This window comes from Trachurus japonicus, chromosome 19 (assembly GCF_045865225.1).
Source record: "Trachurus japonicus isolate A0001 chromosome 19, Traja_1.0".
NCBI lineage: Eukaryota > Metazoa > Chordata > Actinopteri > Carangiformes > Carangidae > Trachurus > Trachurus japonicus.
Genome location: NC_140925.1, coordinates 4,802,880 through 4,820,575, shown reverse-complemented (window position 1 = coordinate 4,820,575; position 17,696 = coordinate 4,802,880). Strand labels below are relative to the sequence as shown.

Here is a 17,696-nt window from a genome sequence, read left to right as displayed (position 1 = left end):
GTTACGATATTATTGCGATATTAAATGATGAGTGTTTCCAGCATGAGGGTTTTCTCTCCTCTGCTGAGTGACAGATAGAGGAGCAGCAGAGAGCGGTGTTTTGAGTGTGGTTTAAAAACAAGATGTTTGCGTTGTTCTTTGGTAAATTGGTCATAATTTCTAAGCATGTACAACTAGTTAAATGTACAAAAAGAATGGGGCGGGGGATGTATTAGCGTATTCCGTGGTGTAATAACATGCCTGTCAGACTGTAGCAGCTGAAAATGCCCTGGAAAATTATTTCAAGAAAAGAGTGGGAACCCTGAAACTTCTTAGTCTGTTCAGATCGATACGTCCGTATATTAATACAATATTTACATGCATATAAATATCGTGATACTATGGGGTATCGATTTGTTCCCTCCACCTCTATTTTACATGACTGTGTAACCTGGAACCGGTCTGAGTGGTGGAGGCCGACTGATTCACTGTGACATCATTCAGACTGAAGTCACTCACCTGCTCTGTGGACCGAGGTGTTTGCATGTGATGTTTGTTCGTGACAGAGAAAGTCCAGACTCTGTGTGTGTGTGTGTGTGTGTGTGTGTGTGTGTGTGTGATCATGGGATGACTTAGTGTGCCAGGAGCATCTCGTGCCAAATGCTGCTGGTTTCTGGGTGAGCCTGTAGCATTCTCTGTGTGTGTGTGTGTGTGTGTGTCTGAGTGTGTGTGCTCACAGGTAAACAGCAGGTGTCACTATGCAGTAGTTTTTTTTTCTCTAAAATACTTTAAAGCTGTACAGAAAAGAAAAATGAATTTGATTCCACTCTGGGTCCTAACATTAGTGTAATAACTCATCTATCAGACGATGGAGGCCAAACTTTGTGTAAAATTCTATTTTCGAGTAAATCCGGGATGAAAGTGAGGTAGTTTTTTTTTCACATTGGATAATGCAGGCGCACAAATTATGCGTCACATTGCTCACGATTCATCAGCCACTGATATTGGATCTGTCATCCGTCAATCAAACGTCTGAGACACACACACACACACACCGAGCTCAGTCTCGCCCCAAACATTGAGTATCCCGCCCGCTTGATAACGACAAATCAAATTTGTTTCCCTTACTCGGGTAAACTCGTGCGACAACTCGTGGAAACTCGTAGAAGGAGGCGCGACAAACAGGACAAACGGCCGTTTCTGAACACCTTTAAGGCTTTTATTATGACAGAGACAGTTAGAGAGAGAAAGTGATATCAGGGGGAACTGGATCTGAGCCCAACGTGGTTGATGTTACACACTCGACTACAGGATGCAGCAGTTTTAATGTATATTACTGCATCAAATCACCCCCCCCCCCCACTGGGCTGTTAGCACCCAGAGTATCTGCTACATCACCATTATATCTCACCAAATATAGATCATCTCCCTCCCCCTCACACACACACACACACACACACACACACACACACACCTTCTGCTGAGTGTGCACAGCAGATCTCAATGCTAAGTGAGAAGATTCACTGTCTGCATACTTCATCTTCTTGTTTTTGTTCGTCTTCTTGTTGCTCTTCTTCGTCTTGCCCTTCTCCTTTGTCTTCTTATTCTTCGTCTTCTCGTTGTTCTTTTTCGTCTTCTCCTTCTTCTTCTTAGTTTTCGTCTTTGTCGTCTTCTTCGTCTTCTTGTTGTTCTTTTGTTTTGTTTTTCTTCTCCTCCTCCACCTCTTCGTCTTCATCTTCTTCCAGTGATGTATTGAAGGAAGCTGCAGACTGGGGGGGACGGGGATTTACAGGTGTCACTCTTCCCCTCTGAGCTTCATTTGACCTTTGGGGTTTTTCCTGTCAGCAGCTTTTTATCGACGCTCTCTCAGTTTTACAGTTTCTCTGTGTGTCTGATGCTGCTGCAGAATTTTCCTTTTTTTTCTTTTTTTTTAAACAGAATAAATCAGTGTCACAGCAACAGAAATCTGCACTCTGATAATGTGAGCGCTCAGAGGCTTCAGTCACGTCCAAATTTACGTGTGTGTGGAGCACTTTCCCCCCCTTCAGTGTTTTACATAACACTTTGCATATCTCCCAACAGGGAATGCGGCAGTGGGTGGAATTGCAAATGTACATCTGTGTTCAGAGACAGAGACAGAAAGAGGAAACGGGACAGAACGTTTTGACACTTTAACACGTTAACAAGACGAGATATTTTATTTGCTCCCACTAGGAAACAGAATATTAGATGCAGGTAGACGACAAGTAGGAAGGTGATTTAGAAGATTTATTGTGAAGTTGACAAAATGCGTCCTGTCACACACACAAAACTTCCTCTTCTAATTTACTCTAAGGCTAAAAATATGTGGACAGACCAACATTAGTTGTTTTAGTTGGTTTGATGTAGTATAAGTAAGTGAGTAGTGACCTTCAAACCACAGTCAACACCCATTGCATGATGGGAAAAAAAGAGGGAATTGACAAGTGGATCAGTGTGGTAATCCACATGTTGTTCTGGGACCGTTGTGGTGAAGACGGAGCTGAGCTATAGACAGAACAAGCTCTGGATTTTCTAGTTGAGCTTTGCCCATGAGCTCTGGTAGCTAGTAGATACTGTTCTGGGCTTTTTTTTGCTTTTATTCAGAAAAGCACAATGAAAGGAATGGTTGGGAAAGTCTGCGAGGAGAGACGGGGGATGATGTGACTTTATTATGTGACTTTATTTTCAAAGGATAGCCCCTTGAGATGTACAGTACCATCTCATTTTACATAGTACAAGATAAGATAATAGAAAGCGAACACAAAACATGATACAATATAGAGACACAGACGCCCATTCACGCACACTCGCACACTACAGTGCTCCACTAATTAAAAAAATAAAAAAATTACACGTCAAAATCAGAGAAACCCTCTACAATAATACATATACAACAAGAGTGGGCCTGTGTACACATGCACATACTGTATATTATGCACACATAGGTAGTAAAGGGCCGTGAGTCCCACTCAGTCCCACGGCTGCTGTGGTCCACATGTGGTTCCCTCTCTACCAGGTGACCCAAGAGCTCTGAAAAGTGTAAGACTTTGAGAATTTAAAGAGGAACTATGCAGGTCCACATGTGGTTCCCTCTCTACCAGGTGACCCAAGAGCTCTGAAAAGTGTAAGACTTTGAGAATTTAAAGAGGAACTATGCAGGTCCACATGTGGTTCCCTCTCTACCAGGTGACCCAAGAGCTCTGAAAAGTGTAAGACTTTGAGAATTTAAAGAGGAACTATGCAGGATTTTCAGCGTAACGTTTTTATCTTAAAGCAACTACAAAGAACTTTCATTTTGTGTTGATTTTGGCGACCCCTGTGGACAAAAGCGGTAGGTTTCTCTTTGCAGATCCTGTCCGAGTGTCAGCCATGGCGGAAATACTGTATAGCGATGAAATTGAGCTTAATTTTTAGTGACTAGCGTAGCAACAACTCATTGCTAATTTACAGCCTCGTCAGATGTGTGCCGTCTCCTCCGGTCTGAGCGGCGTAAATCGCTTTACCGACCCGACCACCGCCTCCCGAAGGTAAAGAGTTACACTATTTAGAAACAGCTTATCTTCCTACTGATGCGGCCTCATTTGCTATTATAGGTCGAACAGAGACATCAGCAGAAACGAGAGACTTTTGCACATCCCATTAAAAGTTCTTTGTAGATGCTTTAATGAAACAGCTCCAGAGTCCTAGTGCTGGTTAAATCAATGACTTGTAACTAGTTCCAGGGAGAATGGAGGCTCTCTGCCTTCCACCTAGCTTCTCTTGGCTGAAAACCAACCTTGTAAGATCAGAGCCTCCGACCCGGTGTCCCAGCTCTCGTCTCCATGGCGGCACCGCCACACAAACGTAACGCGCCCCGTAACCCTTAATCTCTTGTTTATGACAGATAAGAGACTACACAAGCTGGGTTTCCATCCAAGTCGTATTGAATTTAAAAGCGGATTTTGTGAAAATGCGCAAAAAGCAAATGCGAATTTATGACCGTTTCCATTCATTATTGTTTTGCGATTATTGGGAGAGGAGGAGTGCGCCGTGAGATTACGTCATAAGAGAGCGTGAATGTATCCAACAATTGGCACTCAGCTGACACTCAACATCATGGACAATTTACGTACTTTCCGGACTATAGACGCACCTGTATAAGCCGCACCAGCTACATTTTAAAAGAAAATACATATATAGGCCGCACTTGAATATAAGCTGCAGGTTTTCATGTTGTAACATGAGATATTTACACAGAAAGACAGTAGGGAACTGTGACAGTCTGCTCGCTTTTCCGCTGTTTTGGTTATGCTCCTCTCCTCCATGTGCATCTGTTTACATACGAAGCCGGTGAAAAATCAATAAGTTACATAACGATGTTACGGCGTGTGTTTGTGTAGTCTTAACCGTCATAAACAAAAGATTATGGGTTATGGAGCGCGTTTGTGTCGCGGGGTGCAGAGAGGAGAGCTGGGACACCGGGGCGTCGTTCTCCATTTGTTTGAACGTGGCTGGGTGAAGTCCAGCAGCACTTCACCCACAAACTCTGCCTCAATTCGCATAATCTGTTTCCATCACAAAAACTCGCATTTCCTTTAATCGATACGCTGACAAATTCACCCCCTCCAAGCGTATAAACTTTTATGCGCATTTACTGCCTTTATTCGAATTTCTGGCGTTTCCATTCAAGTATTTATTCGCAATTTTTGAAAATGCGAATAAAAAAAGGTGGATGGAAACGCAACTACAGATATACACATGGTAACATGGTAGGTGATATTTAACGTTATCCACCGCTCTATTGATTGATTTGAAGTTGAAAACAAATGGACATGGAGGAGAGGAGGGTTAGAGACACAGAGGAGGAGACACCAGAAGAAAAAGCTCTTTAGTGTTTCCTGTTGCACTTCATGACCAAAAGTACACAAACGTAACGCGCCCCGTAACCCGTAATCTCTTGTTTATGACAGATAAGACTACACAGATATACACATGGTAACATGGTAGATGATAAATAACGTTATCCACCGCTCCATGGATTGATTTCTCACCGGCTTCGTTGGAAACAAATGCACATGGAGGAGAGGAGGGTTAGAGACAGCTTTCAGTGTGAAGTTGCAATCAACAATCATTTCCATTATTAATTAATCTACAGTTTATTATATCATTATATAAACAGTGAAACGTGTCGACCTCCAGTTCAGAGAAAAGCAGGAGAACGTCATGTTTTAGAGGCCAGACGCAGAAAATATTTGGAATTTCCGCTTGAAACCGACTATGGAAATAGTGTCCGATCGATTTTCTGTCGATTGACTAATTGATTAGTGCAGCTGTGGTTAGATGTGATGCAGTGGAATCAGTTATATGCAGCACAGGAAGGAGGGAGGGAGGGAGGGAGGGAGGGAGGGAGGAGCAGGCAGATTTTTTGCAGTAATTATTCAGTCTCTGCTGAGAACACAGGCTGCGTCTGTGAGAGATAATTCCATTGATCCGTCGTTTTGGGATCGTCAGCACATTCAGGAACCCAGGAGTGTGTCACTGTGCATCATTCAGCAGCTCTGAAATGTCCCACTTACTTCATCATCATCATCATCTTCCTCCTCCTCCTCCTCCTCCTCCTCCTCCTCTGCTGCTGCTGCTGTCACATTTTACAGCAGATCAGAGACGCATCATTTTCGTATTTAATGCTCAAATTCAGCTAATGTCCGATTTAATGTCGGTTCGTTCAACACAGACGGAGCAAAGGTCACTGGTTTTTAGTTTTTAATGCCACTTCGGTGTAGCTGAAGTCGAAGTGTAAGGATTTGTGCAGCTCTCTGAGATACTGAGGCTTTTATTGTTGTTGTGGAGAGTGTGTGTGCGTGTGTGTGTGTGACAAGGATCGCCTCATGCTGTCACACTTCACACGTCTTAGCGCGGATGAAATTATCTACAAGGGACCATCAGCAGCCTTCACAGAGAAATGTGAAGTTGGATAACTGTCAGAGGTTGTGTTTTACTTTTTTTATAAGACTCTCTGCTGCACCGGCGAACACACAGATTAGATCTTGACATTTGATTGCAACACACACACACACACACACACACACACACACACACACACACACACACACACACACTCCTCCTCACATTGTCCACATGCAGCATCTGTACGATTTGCAGTGTAATCTCTCTCTTTCTTTTCTTCTGCGAAAAGCCTTCAGATCATTTCAAAGATAAAGTCCTGCAGAAGAAAAGAGGCAAATTCTTCAGATGAAAAAATATCTATTTGACAAATGTAGCTTCTTTTTTCATCAACTTGTTATCACAGAGAAATATAAGTCCTTAAAAAAACAAAACAAATAGTTTCTATGCTGTCTGCTGGCTTCGCAACACACAACAATAACAACAATAGATAGATAGATAGATAGATAGATATACTTTATTGATCCCAAGCTGGGAAATTACAGCAACAACAACAGACAATTGGCCGAAACTACCACAACCAAGTTTATAGCTTTATTCAAAAACCAGCAGAAGTTCAAATGTCTAAAACAACCTGTAGTCACCTTTGTCTGTCGAGGATACAGGAGTCTGTCAACATTAAAGTTGCTTTTTGTATTGTTGTGACTAACCCGACCTCCATCGTCATCCGGCCACTGTAGGTTTTTATGAAAGCAAAGTAAAGTGAGGGTGTTTTTCCATTTTCCAGCTGGTCAAATCAAATATGTCCAGCTCTTATTGACCCGGCGGCTCCATTCATCAGAGCTGATTTATCAGATTCACATCCAGCATTGATCCACTGTGCTGTTTGGTTTCTGCTCTGCCCCTGTTCTTCACATCCTGTCCTGTCCTCACATTTGGCTCCATGTGTGGGTTTTAAAACCTTTTTTTCTTTTTTCTTTTTTAAAGGGATAGTTCAACATTTGGCAAATTGGCCCATTGCTATAATTCCTATAGTTTTAGGAGTAGGTTTGTTACCTTTACTGTAATAGTCGGTGCAAGCTATTTTTAGAATGACGGAGCAGAGCCGCGAGCTGCTCAGAGCTACACTACGGAGGCTCATGGGATTTCTTGGTTTCAAACTCATCAAATCCACAATCCAACAACTCCAAAACACTTTGCTGGACAAGTTGTGACCTGCACATTCACCACGCTATGAGATAATAACAGAACGTTACCAGACAGAGTTGTTTTAGAGGTAAATTCATGCAAAACCGCTGATGCGCGTTGCCTTCAGGGACAGTTTTTCAGCAAGCAGTCTCTGCATTTCCCTCTAAAACAACTCTGTCTGGTAACGTTGTGTTATTATCTCATAGCGTGGTGAATGTGCAGGTCACAACTTGTCCACCAGAGCGTTGTGGAGTTGTTGGATTATGTATTAGATGAGTTTGATGAGGGAAACCAAGAAATCCCATGAGCCTCCATAGCGTAGCTCTTAGCAGCTCACGGGTCTGCTCCGCCGCTCTAAAAACAGCTTGCACCGACAATTAAAGGTAACAAACCTACTGCTATGACTATAGGGATTATGGCAATGGGCCAATTTGCCAAAATGTTGAACTATCCCTTTCAAGTCACCGTTGTGGAGTTATTTTACCACATTGAGAATGATCTTTGAGAACAACAGTTACTCAGTTTATTTTATAGCATAAAGGAACAAAACAGAAACATAGAAACCTGGGCGATGTGGTTCAGCTGTGGTTTGTCTCTGAGTTGCGGCTGCTGGACATTCCTCAGCAGAGTGAGTCAGCGGCGTCAGGAGCTCGTGACAAACGCTCGAGTCGCTCAGATTCAGCAGCAAAGACGAGTCAGAGGTATCAGGTCGGAGGAGGAGGAGGAGGAGGAGGAGGAGGAGGAGGGGTGGGGGGGCAGATAAGACACGAGGAGGAGGATATGTGGAGTTTAGACAAAGGGTGAGGGGGAGGAAGCTGAGTAGGAGTGTGTTGGTCGGCTGTCCGGCGTTGTGTGTGTGTGTGGGTTATAATTAGTGCAGCTGATGTGTCTGTGTCTCTGTGCAGGAATGTGGTTAATATATGAGGCAGCAGCAGCGTGAAAACTGTTGTGTGTGTGTGTCTAAGTGTGTGTTTGTGAAGAACACAAGGCCGGTGCTTTTTCTCTCTCCATCTGCTGTTTGTCAGCACGAACAAACTTGTTATTGTCACCACAACAGCTGATGGAGACGGTTTATAGGACGAGCAGATTGTTGAGTCTCGTATCAGTGTGAGGGAAGGAAGGAAGTTCTGACTGATAATGAAGAAACTGCACATCAGAAACTCCTTTTATCAAAAGTTCTGAAATCAATATGCGCGTTCATTTAATCAACTGCAAATTTAACGTACTTGTACTTTCCAAAGGAAAACGTTGCACTTTTTTTTTTACACCATTACATTTATGGAAGAGCTGAAGTTACTTTAAAAATCAAGATTTTAGATAGAAAACACAAAATATTATTGATAAAACGGATCAAATGAGTCATATCTTCATTTAAAATGATAAAACGCTTCTTGCATATTGATGCATGTGCAACGAGAGCGGCTCTAGTGAATGATCTGGATCTGCACCAAACTGTAACATGTTCGCCTGAGTTTGGTGTGAATCTGTTGGAGTTGACACCTAAACTGGTTTGCGGAGGCGGCATTGTGTAGTTTATAGTAATATAACAAGTACATGGGCGTTTAAAAATACTGCCAATAATACTTCTGCACTTGCAGCGAAGCAGGATTTAAATAGAAGACTTGTGTTTCCACTTTTACTCAAGTAAAATGACCCGAGAGCTTCCTCCACCTCTGGACTCGTTTTGTTACTTGTCACCTGTCGGGACGAGGTCACGGAGAAGAGACGGCGACAGACAAACTAACAGATCTGTTGTGACAACGGACTGAAACGACCAGCGAGGCCACAGAGACCAGTGACTCACACACACACACTGACTCAGGACCAGTGACTGACTGACACCGTCTCCAGCAGAAACATGAATTATTGAAGGAGGCTGCAGCAGCGGTGAAGTGGTGAAGTGTCCACCGGCCCCCGAGTGTGATGATGACATCATATTGTTTCCCCGAATGTCTCGTTAGTCAGTTTTTATCTGTACATAACTCAGAATAAAACACTGATCCATGAGAACAAACTGTAGGTTAATGTCATTTACCTTCAACTTCAACTACAACTGCGACTTCATTGTCCCCAGAGGGAAATTTGCTTTGCAGGCAGGTAAAAACATAAATCATAGGAAGCACATTCACACAAGTTTCAATACAACACTGAAATGGGTAAGTACACAAATACCCTGGAGGGCAACTGAGGGCTATACTATCGTTACATTGTTGAAAATAATAGAGTGTCATAACTATTTAAAAAAAAAATTGATTTACTTTACTTTAACTAGGGAATACACTGAGGTTGAGACAGGTAAAAGATCATTTAAAGTGTCCCAGAAAAGTTGAGTGTCAGGAAACAAAAACACAATGAAATCAAAAAAGTTCGAAGAAACAGATCATTTAACATTAAGAATAAATAAAAAACCGAAACAATAATTAAAATATTTGAATAAGAGCGTACAGATCAGCTATATTCTCATACATTTTTAAGTTTTACTGATATAAAAGTATCAAAAAGGGCCAAAATAAAAGTACTTGTTATGCACATTGGCCCATTTCAGAGTAACTGATGCTGGAGTGTGTACATTTAAGTTCATTTATATAATATTGCATCATGATTTATTTGTTGGTTGAATCTATGTAATCATAAAGTGAAGTAATAATAAACTACAGCTGGAAAATAATGAAGTGAATCTAGAAGTGTAATGTGACAAAGTAAAAGTACATTTACTGCTGTAACTGACCACACAGAGAGGTTTATAAAAGACAACAACACTCGTATCTCCTGAGTGTTTTTCTGTCTGCAGCAGCTTTACTGCTGTTTTTCCTCAAAACCCTGAATCTCTCTCTCTTTTTTTCTTTTTCTTTTCCTCCCAGAACACGATGAATCTTCCTCCAGACAAGGTGAAGATCCTCAGCCAGTACGACAGCGAGAAAAAGTGGGACCTGATCTGTGACCAGGTGAGGTCTGTTTTCCTGGAGGCACTCTGTCATCCTGCTGCTGCTGCTGCTGACTGGGAGTCGGGGCTGCTTTTTATTTATTTATTTATTTTTTTTAAAGATGATTTATGGGCTCAGTTTTATGGCCAGTGGATTTATAACTGATGTAGGTCGATCAATACGCTGACGCTGTGTGAATACCAAACACAGGAAAACACCCCAACCCGATCAGACATAGTCACACACACGGAAGAGGAAGCTTATCAATATTGTACGTCACCGTAGCAACCACAGACAACCTCAAGTTGATGTGAGGTTGACAGATGACGCCTGTCACTAACACACAACGGCTCCTGCAGCTTTTTGTTTTTAATCGCACAACAACTAGAGGCCAAAACATGCAGTTTTAAAAAAGTGTGTGTGTGTGGCTGAAGTGTGTGTGTGTGTGTGTGTGTGTGTGTGTGTGTGTGTGTGTGTGTGCGTGCGTGCGTGCTGCAGCAGAGTGGAATAATTTCTGGAAGCTTGTTAAGATCAGACTCATTTGCATAAGAGACGCTGTGTAATCAAACTGTGTGAAACTCGGGCTGAGCTCTGCCCTCTGGTCCCCCGGCTCCCTCCCTTCACTGCAGTACAGCAATCAAATATAATTACTGTGTGTGTGTGTGTGTGTGTGTGTGTGTGTGTGTTTCTCTGTATCTGCAGGAGCGGTTTCAAGTGAAGAATCCACCGTCTGCATATCTGGAGAAGCTGAAGAGTCATCTAGATCATGGAGGAGTCAGTCGAAAGGTGCAAACTCCCGTCGTCACACGTCTCAGTTTCTGTTTTCAAACTTTGTCTCAGTTTGTTTGAATTCTTCTAAGAGGAAAATGAAACAATACAACAATGTTTATTTGTATAGAAATAGAAAAGAAATACTTTTCTCGCATCATCAAACGTCCAGCTTCACTTCACAACCTCCTGCGTGTCTGTGTGTTTGTCAGTTTAAGAGACGAGTCCAGGAGTCCACTCAGGTCCTCAGAGAGCTGGAGATTTCCCTCAGGACCAATCACATCGGGTGAGTTTTACTCCAGGTACCAAGAGATTAAAAAACAACAACTTTAGTGGAGTTCAGACATGCCGGTTCCAGTTCCCAAACCCAATTGTGAACCATTCAGACTGAAAAAAAAAAACCAGGTTTGGGAACCTGAAATGTTGGTTCTCAAGGGAACTACAGTAAAAAATACTTGTTTTTTCCCTGCGAACCGTGACATCATCAGTGGGCGTATCTTATTCTTGGCTGTGAAGATGAGAAGGAAGGAAGAGGAGGAGGAGGCAGCGATTGACAACATGGAGGAAAATTTGCAGTGTTCTGATGAAGAAACGAAATGTTTTGTTGCGATTTGGGCAAATACAGAATTTCAAGAAAAGCTAGAAAGCAGAACAAAAAAAGAACAAGTTGTATGAATTTCCCTTTGGGGCTTAATGGAGGAAAGTAATTCTTATCTTTGAACTTGGAGAAGAGATGTTCAGGGCTGGGTTCACCTGAGCACCAGACCAAATGATTAATAAACTTTAAAAAAAAAACTGAAGAAGGATTAATGAGACGGCAAAAAAAAGCAAAAAATATTGCCACTTTTGTTCACTTTTTTGTAATGTACGACCATTTTGGTTCGGCTTAAACTGGTGTGAATGGTCACCAGAAAGCACCAAGGTTCAGAGACTCTAGAACCAGAACCAGAACCAGACCCAGGGTTCCTACGCAAGTATGGAAAGTATGGAAAAGTATGGAATTTGATTTTATACATTTCCAGGTCTGGAAAAGTATGGAAAATGGAAACTATTATATGGAAATATATTTTTCTTAATACTTCTCTGGGTTTGGTCTCATCTGAAGTTATGTGGGTTAATTATTTTGTATGCGCTATTGTACCTAGCTACAATCTCCAGGAAATTATTTGGTTACATAATGACATACACATTCAGAATAATGAAAACAAATGATAAATTGCATGCTTTTTTTATATTATGCACATCTATTTACTCAAATATCACAAATAATATGAATGTTTTAACGAGATGTCTGGAAATTAGGGTCTGGAAAAAATATGGAATTTGGAAATTTCAAATGTGTAGGAACCCTGCAGACCGATGTCTGTCTGAAAGCACCTGGATAGTGAAAACATGTTTTCTCCTCCCAGCTGGGCTCAGGAGTTCCTCAGCGAGGAGAACCAGGGCTTGGACGTCCTGGTGGACTATCTGTCCTACGCTCACAGCGCTGTCACGTAGGTACCGGCGACCATCTTTTAATTCAGATTTTTAATCCACTTGAGCGTGAAGCCCCCCTGACTCCTCCCACCTGGCTGTGACCCCCCCCCGCTCCTCCCCCTACAGGTACGACGCCGACTCCCTGGACAACGGCTCCGTGCCCAACGACAGAGGCAAAGCTGTGGACAAGTCGGTGGAGGATCTGAGCAGAAGTGCCAGCAGCTCGCCGTCCCACAGCGCCGCCAAGGCCAAGACCTTCACCGCCAGGTGAGGGGGAGGAGGCGTGACGTCCCACAGGAGGATGGAGACGAGTAACGGTTCACTATGAAGGACAAAAACATAAAACATGGCCTTAAATACAGAAATAGATAATAATAATAAACTTTATTTATTAGCACTTATCAGGGAGAGTACAAAGTGCTTCACAGAGCAAAGAGGATAACGGTTAAAACAAGAAAATTAAATCACAGAGGTTAAAATTATAAGCATTAAAATGACAATACACCTGCAGGGCTGTTTGGAAACAAACAGGTAATGCTAAACAAAAGAAATGTGTTTTAAGTAGAGACTTAATAATTACAAACTCAAATACATAAAAGCAGACATATAAATACAGAAATAAATGACCTTTTTCATTAATTATTTGCATTTATACAGGCATTTAATTCTTTATTTTTGTATTTTTTCATTTGTTTATACTTGTTTTGCCCTTCGTAGTCAACATTTTCTCATGTTCTAGTTGAATTTCATCTCTGACCTGTGGACAATAATCTGAATCTTGTAGAGCAGTGGCATCATAATGTGGATATGTGGCTCTTAGTGGCCCAGTCTGGTTTGTTCTCAGAAAACACACAGAAATCCTTCATCTGCTGCAAACACACTAGATCTGATGAGACAAGACACAGTTGTAGCAGCTCTGACTGTTTGCATTTGTTATCCAAATACAGTTGGATCAATACACAGAGCAGACTCTCTCTCTCTCTCACACACACACACACACACACACACACACACACACACACACACACACACACACACACACACACACACACACACACACACACACACACACACAGACACACAGACACAGACACACAGACACAAACAAAGCAGTGACACACACAATGCAAATAAACAAACAAGCTCATGTAAATTCAGATATTTGCAAACAGAGCACAGGAGGTTTTCTGACTGGGTGGTGTTCAACTATAAAACCATCGCATTGAATTTACATACTGTAAAGGTCGACTTGATCTTTGCCACTTTGCTTCATTTTACATGTTGGTTAATTTAATATGTTTTAAGTTGTAGAGTCAGACAAGGTTTTATCTGATGCTGTCGTACCTTTTATGTTACTTATTCTCTTTAGATTATATTTTCATGCCTGTGAATTATGTTTTGTAGTCCAGAACAATATCTCATGAACATCCTGAGGAATGTTTTTTCATGTCACATTCACTTAGTCAAAGTAACTTAACAAAACCCAAACTCATGAATTCATTCACCATTTATGACTTAATTTAACTCGTCTGTCATAAAATGATAAAAAAAATGAAGTGAAGATGTTTTTTTATCAAAGACGATATAAAATTTCATATTACAGTAATTGTTAAAACGTGTGACCAGATTTTCTGCGATCTGATTGGTTGGTTGTCAAAGGAACTGATTGAAATTCATTATGAAAGGTCACTGTGACTTCACAAAACAAAAATTAATGAATTCATGCAGTGTCGGAATTTAACTTAACTGTCCAAAAGGATAAAATGAAGTGAAGATGTTTTTACGTCCAAGACGATAAAAAATATAGATACTGTAGATAGATGAACTTTATTGTCATTCAAGTACACATCACCTGGAATGAAATTTCGTCGCATAGACTCTTCAATAGAAAGTATAAAAAAAATATATATATATATATATAAAAATATATATATAATCAGTGCATATTTAAGTGCTTCATGTGCATTAGTTATGGAATAGATATACGTACTGTGTATATATATGTAAAGCGTCTTTTTTAAAATAAAGTGTATTATTATTATTATTATTATAAAAAGATAAAATAAAATATATGAATATAAAACATGTGACCAGATTTCCTGCGATCTGATTGGTTGGTTTTTGGAGGAAGCGTTGTAGGTGTCAAATCAAACTCAGCACGTGTGGTTCATTAAAGAAAAGAAATAACACCTGGAGGTTAAACGTGGCTTCTGGGTCTGTTGTGTAGACGTCACATTGACAGTGAACACCTGAGCGCGCACACACACACACACACACACACACACACACACACACACACACACACACACACACACACACACACACACACACATTCCTAGACATGTTATCTCTGATCTGAGGTGACTGCATTCTAGTCATTGTGAACACTTCTGCACGTGTCTGTGTGTTTGTCAGCCTGTTAAAGTGTGAATATGAGGTAAACACACACACACACACACACACACACACACACACTGCTGTTGTTGTGGTGACACTGAGCCGTAGGCGTAGGGACGACACAGCCGTAACCACAGCGTCTCTCACCTGCAGATTCAACTCTCTCCAAAACAGGAAAGCCGTGAGGAGCTCGCGCGTCGTGAGCCAGAAAGACGACGTTCACCTCTGCATCATGTGTTTACGTGCCATCATGAACTATCAGGTATTCACACACACACCGTCTCTCTAACCGCCGCGGCGACGCAGCGGTTTGGACGGTATGGAATGGAAAACATGAATGAAATGTCAGGAATGAAAAAGGAAAATAGTAATTAGATGTAAAGTTTTGTCTTTGACCTGTTTCAGTCACGACGAGTTATAATTATAGGTTTCTAAATCAAGATTGACAGAAACAATTTAGATAAAGAGATAAAGGGAATTCAACTTTAAAAGTCAAAATCAGGTCTAATTCACGATTATTATGGGATGCAGAGAGATTTTGACTCAAAGGAACAATTATACCACAATTTCCCAACTCTGTGATCTAAATTAAGTTGATTAAAAGTGAGACACAACTTCAGAACTTAGATTGTTTTAATCATGATTTAGAATAAATGAATCATCCTTATTATACAGATGAGAAATTAAGTCATAATTCTGATTTAAAATTAAGATTAAGAATTAAAATGTTGAATCAAAAATTAAATTTCAGACAAAATCAAGTCATAATGAGCTCTTTCTAAATCAAGATTTTTAAGATACAAGGTCAAAATTCAGACTTAAAATTGATCAGATTTCTTATTTTCTAAATGATCATGTATAGATACTAAAGATAAGATCATAATTTTGACTTACTATGGTATTATTCTGCCTTATACCTCTGACCTGCTGTCTTTACTATGTAACTAATTGACTCCTGTAGCTTTACTGCAAGTGAGGAGGTTAAAGAAGGTTAAAGAAACAGAAGAAGAATGTGAGAGATGTTGTTGTTCTAGTTTAACTGTGATTATACATTAATCGATGATGTGTAAGTCTGTGATTGGCAGTAATGATATACTGTATATCTGTGTGTGTGTGTGTGTTTGTGTGTGTATGTGTGTGTTGTCAGTCTGGGTTCAACCTGGTGATGAAACACCCCTGCTGTGTCAACGAGATCACACTCAGCCTCAACAACAGGAACCCAAGGTGAGCGACACGAAACCTGAAGGATAAAAAAAAACAAACATCTAAAATATATAACAAGAAAAAACCCCTCAAAACATTAAGAATAAAAAAAACAAAAAAAACTCCTCTATTCAGGACGAAGGCGCTGGTGCTGGAGCTGCTGGCCGCTGTGTGTTTGGTGCGAGGCGGCCATGACATCATCCTCTCCGCCTTCGACAACTTCAAAGAGGTACGACGGGTCGGCACAGGTGTGTCACACACACAGGGGGCGGGGCTTAAGATAATAAACAACAGTCAGGAGCAGCCACAGTGTGTGAGGCAACATCAAAACAAAATCCAACACTTGATTTATTCTGTCTCCTCCTCTCACTTAATTTAAATGATCTGTGTTTATTTTTTTAAGTCAGCTGTTTGACCTGTAAGATCAGATATTTCTTTGTCATGCTGGTCTGATCAGGTTAAATAAACAGATGTGAGTCAGACTGAGTTGTCCTTTAAAAACTCCTCAAACCTGTTTTAACCTTTACAGTCTATGGTTTTAACCTTATTTTAAAGAAATAAAACCTCAGCAGAGTCAAAGTTAACCGGTGCTAAACTCTTTTAATAGTTAACACTTTTTCCACACAAGTACTCAAGCACTTGTATTTCACTACTCACACACGCACACACACCTATGCATGTGTTGTAGTTCAGCTCAGTCGGTGTTATTTTGTGCAGGAAAAGAGAAAAGACGATAGTAACGTGCAGCGGTTTGATGCTTAAAGGGATAGTTCAACATTTTGGCAAATTGGCCCATTGCCATAATCCATATAGTCATAGCAGTAGGTTCGTTACCTTTAATTGTCGGTGCAAGCTATTTTTAGAACGGCGGAGCAGAGCTGTGAGCTGCTCAGAGCTACGCTACGGAGGCTAATGGGATTTCTTGGTTTCCCTCATCAAACTCATCAAATACACAATCCAACAACTCCACAACGCTCTGGTGGACAAGTTGTGACCTGCACATTCACCACGCTATGAGATATTAACAGAACATTATGAGATGGAGTCGTTTTTGAGGTAAATTCATGCAAAACCACTGATGCGTGTTCTAGTCGGGGGCAGTTTTTCAGCAGCAGTCTCTGCATTTCCCTCTAAAACAACTCTGTCTAGTAACGTTGTGTTATTATCTCATAGCGTGGTGAATGTGCAGGTCACAACTTGTCCACCAGAGCGTTGTGGAGTTGTTGGATTGTGTATTTGATGAGTTTGATGAGGGAAACCAAGAAATCCCATGAGCCTCCGTAGCGTAGCTCTGAGCAGCTCGCAGCTCTGCTCCGCCATTCTAAAAATAGCTTGCACCGACAATTAAAGGTAACGAACCCTACTGCTATGACTATAGGGATTATTATGGCAATGGGCAATTTGCCAAAATGTTGAACTATCCCTTTAACCACATTGTTAGTCATTATTACATTCATTTTAACTTTGCATTTATGATTTAAGACGGTGATTGAGTTACATGTGTTGTTCATGAAGACACTGAACCTCAGAGTTATTTAGGATGATCTATATCCGCCCACATTCAGACCTTATTTTAAACTGGCACCCACATTCCTCGCTGGCCTTTTAATGCACAGAAAAGCAGGTTAAGGGGGAACCCCAGAGCCCCCAGCCCCCCCCTCTGCCCCCCCTGTCAGCTGCTCTGTGCAGTTGTCCCCTCACCACCAGATAAAACAAACCGAGGAGACGTAAATATACGAAGCACCCGTGGAGCTGCCTTTGACCTCTCCTTGGCCGTCTCTCATCTTTGCCTTAGAAAGCGGCAACTGTTGCCAACAGATCCCTCGACCAGCGCGACAGACAGGAAGCAGCGCAAAC

At 41.3% G+C, this 17,696-nt stretch overlaps 1 protein-coding gene across 1 annotated transcript in view; it reads left to right on the top strand.

The window, feature by feature from the left end:
- LOC146967194 (formin-like protein 1) overlaps positions 1-17,696 on the top strand; it is a 52,724-nt gene that overhangs the window by 2,366 nt on the left and 32,662 nt on the right. Inside the window, exons 2-9 of the mRNA XM_085761169.1 lie at positions 9,933-10,016; positions 10,698-10,781; positions 10,976-11,049; positions 12,173-12,256; positions 12,366-12,506; positions 14,790-14,898; positions 15,784-15,860; positions 15,975-16,068. Of these exons, the coding sequence (XP_085617295.1) occupies positions 9,933-10,016; positions 10,698-10,781; positions 10,976-11,049; positions 12,173-12,256; positions 12,366-12,506; positions 14,790-14,898; positions 15,784-15,860; positions 15,975-16,068 (747 nt within the window). The remainder of the gene's footprint in view (positions 1-9,932; positions 10,017-10,697; positions 10,782-10,975; positions 11,050-12,172; positions 12,257-12,365; positions 12,507-14,789; positions 14,899-15,783; positions 15,861-15,974; positions 16,069-17,696) is intronic.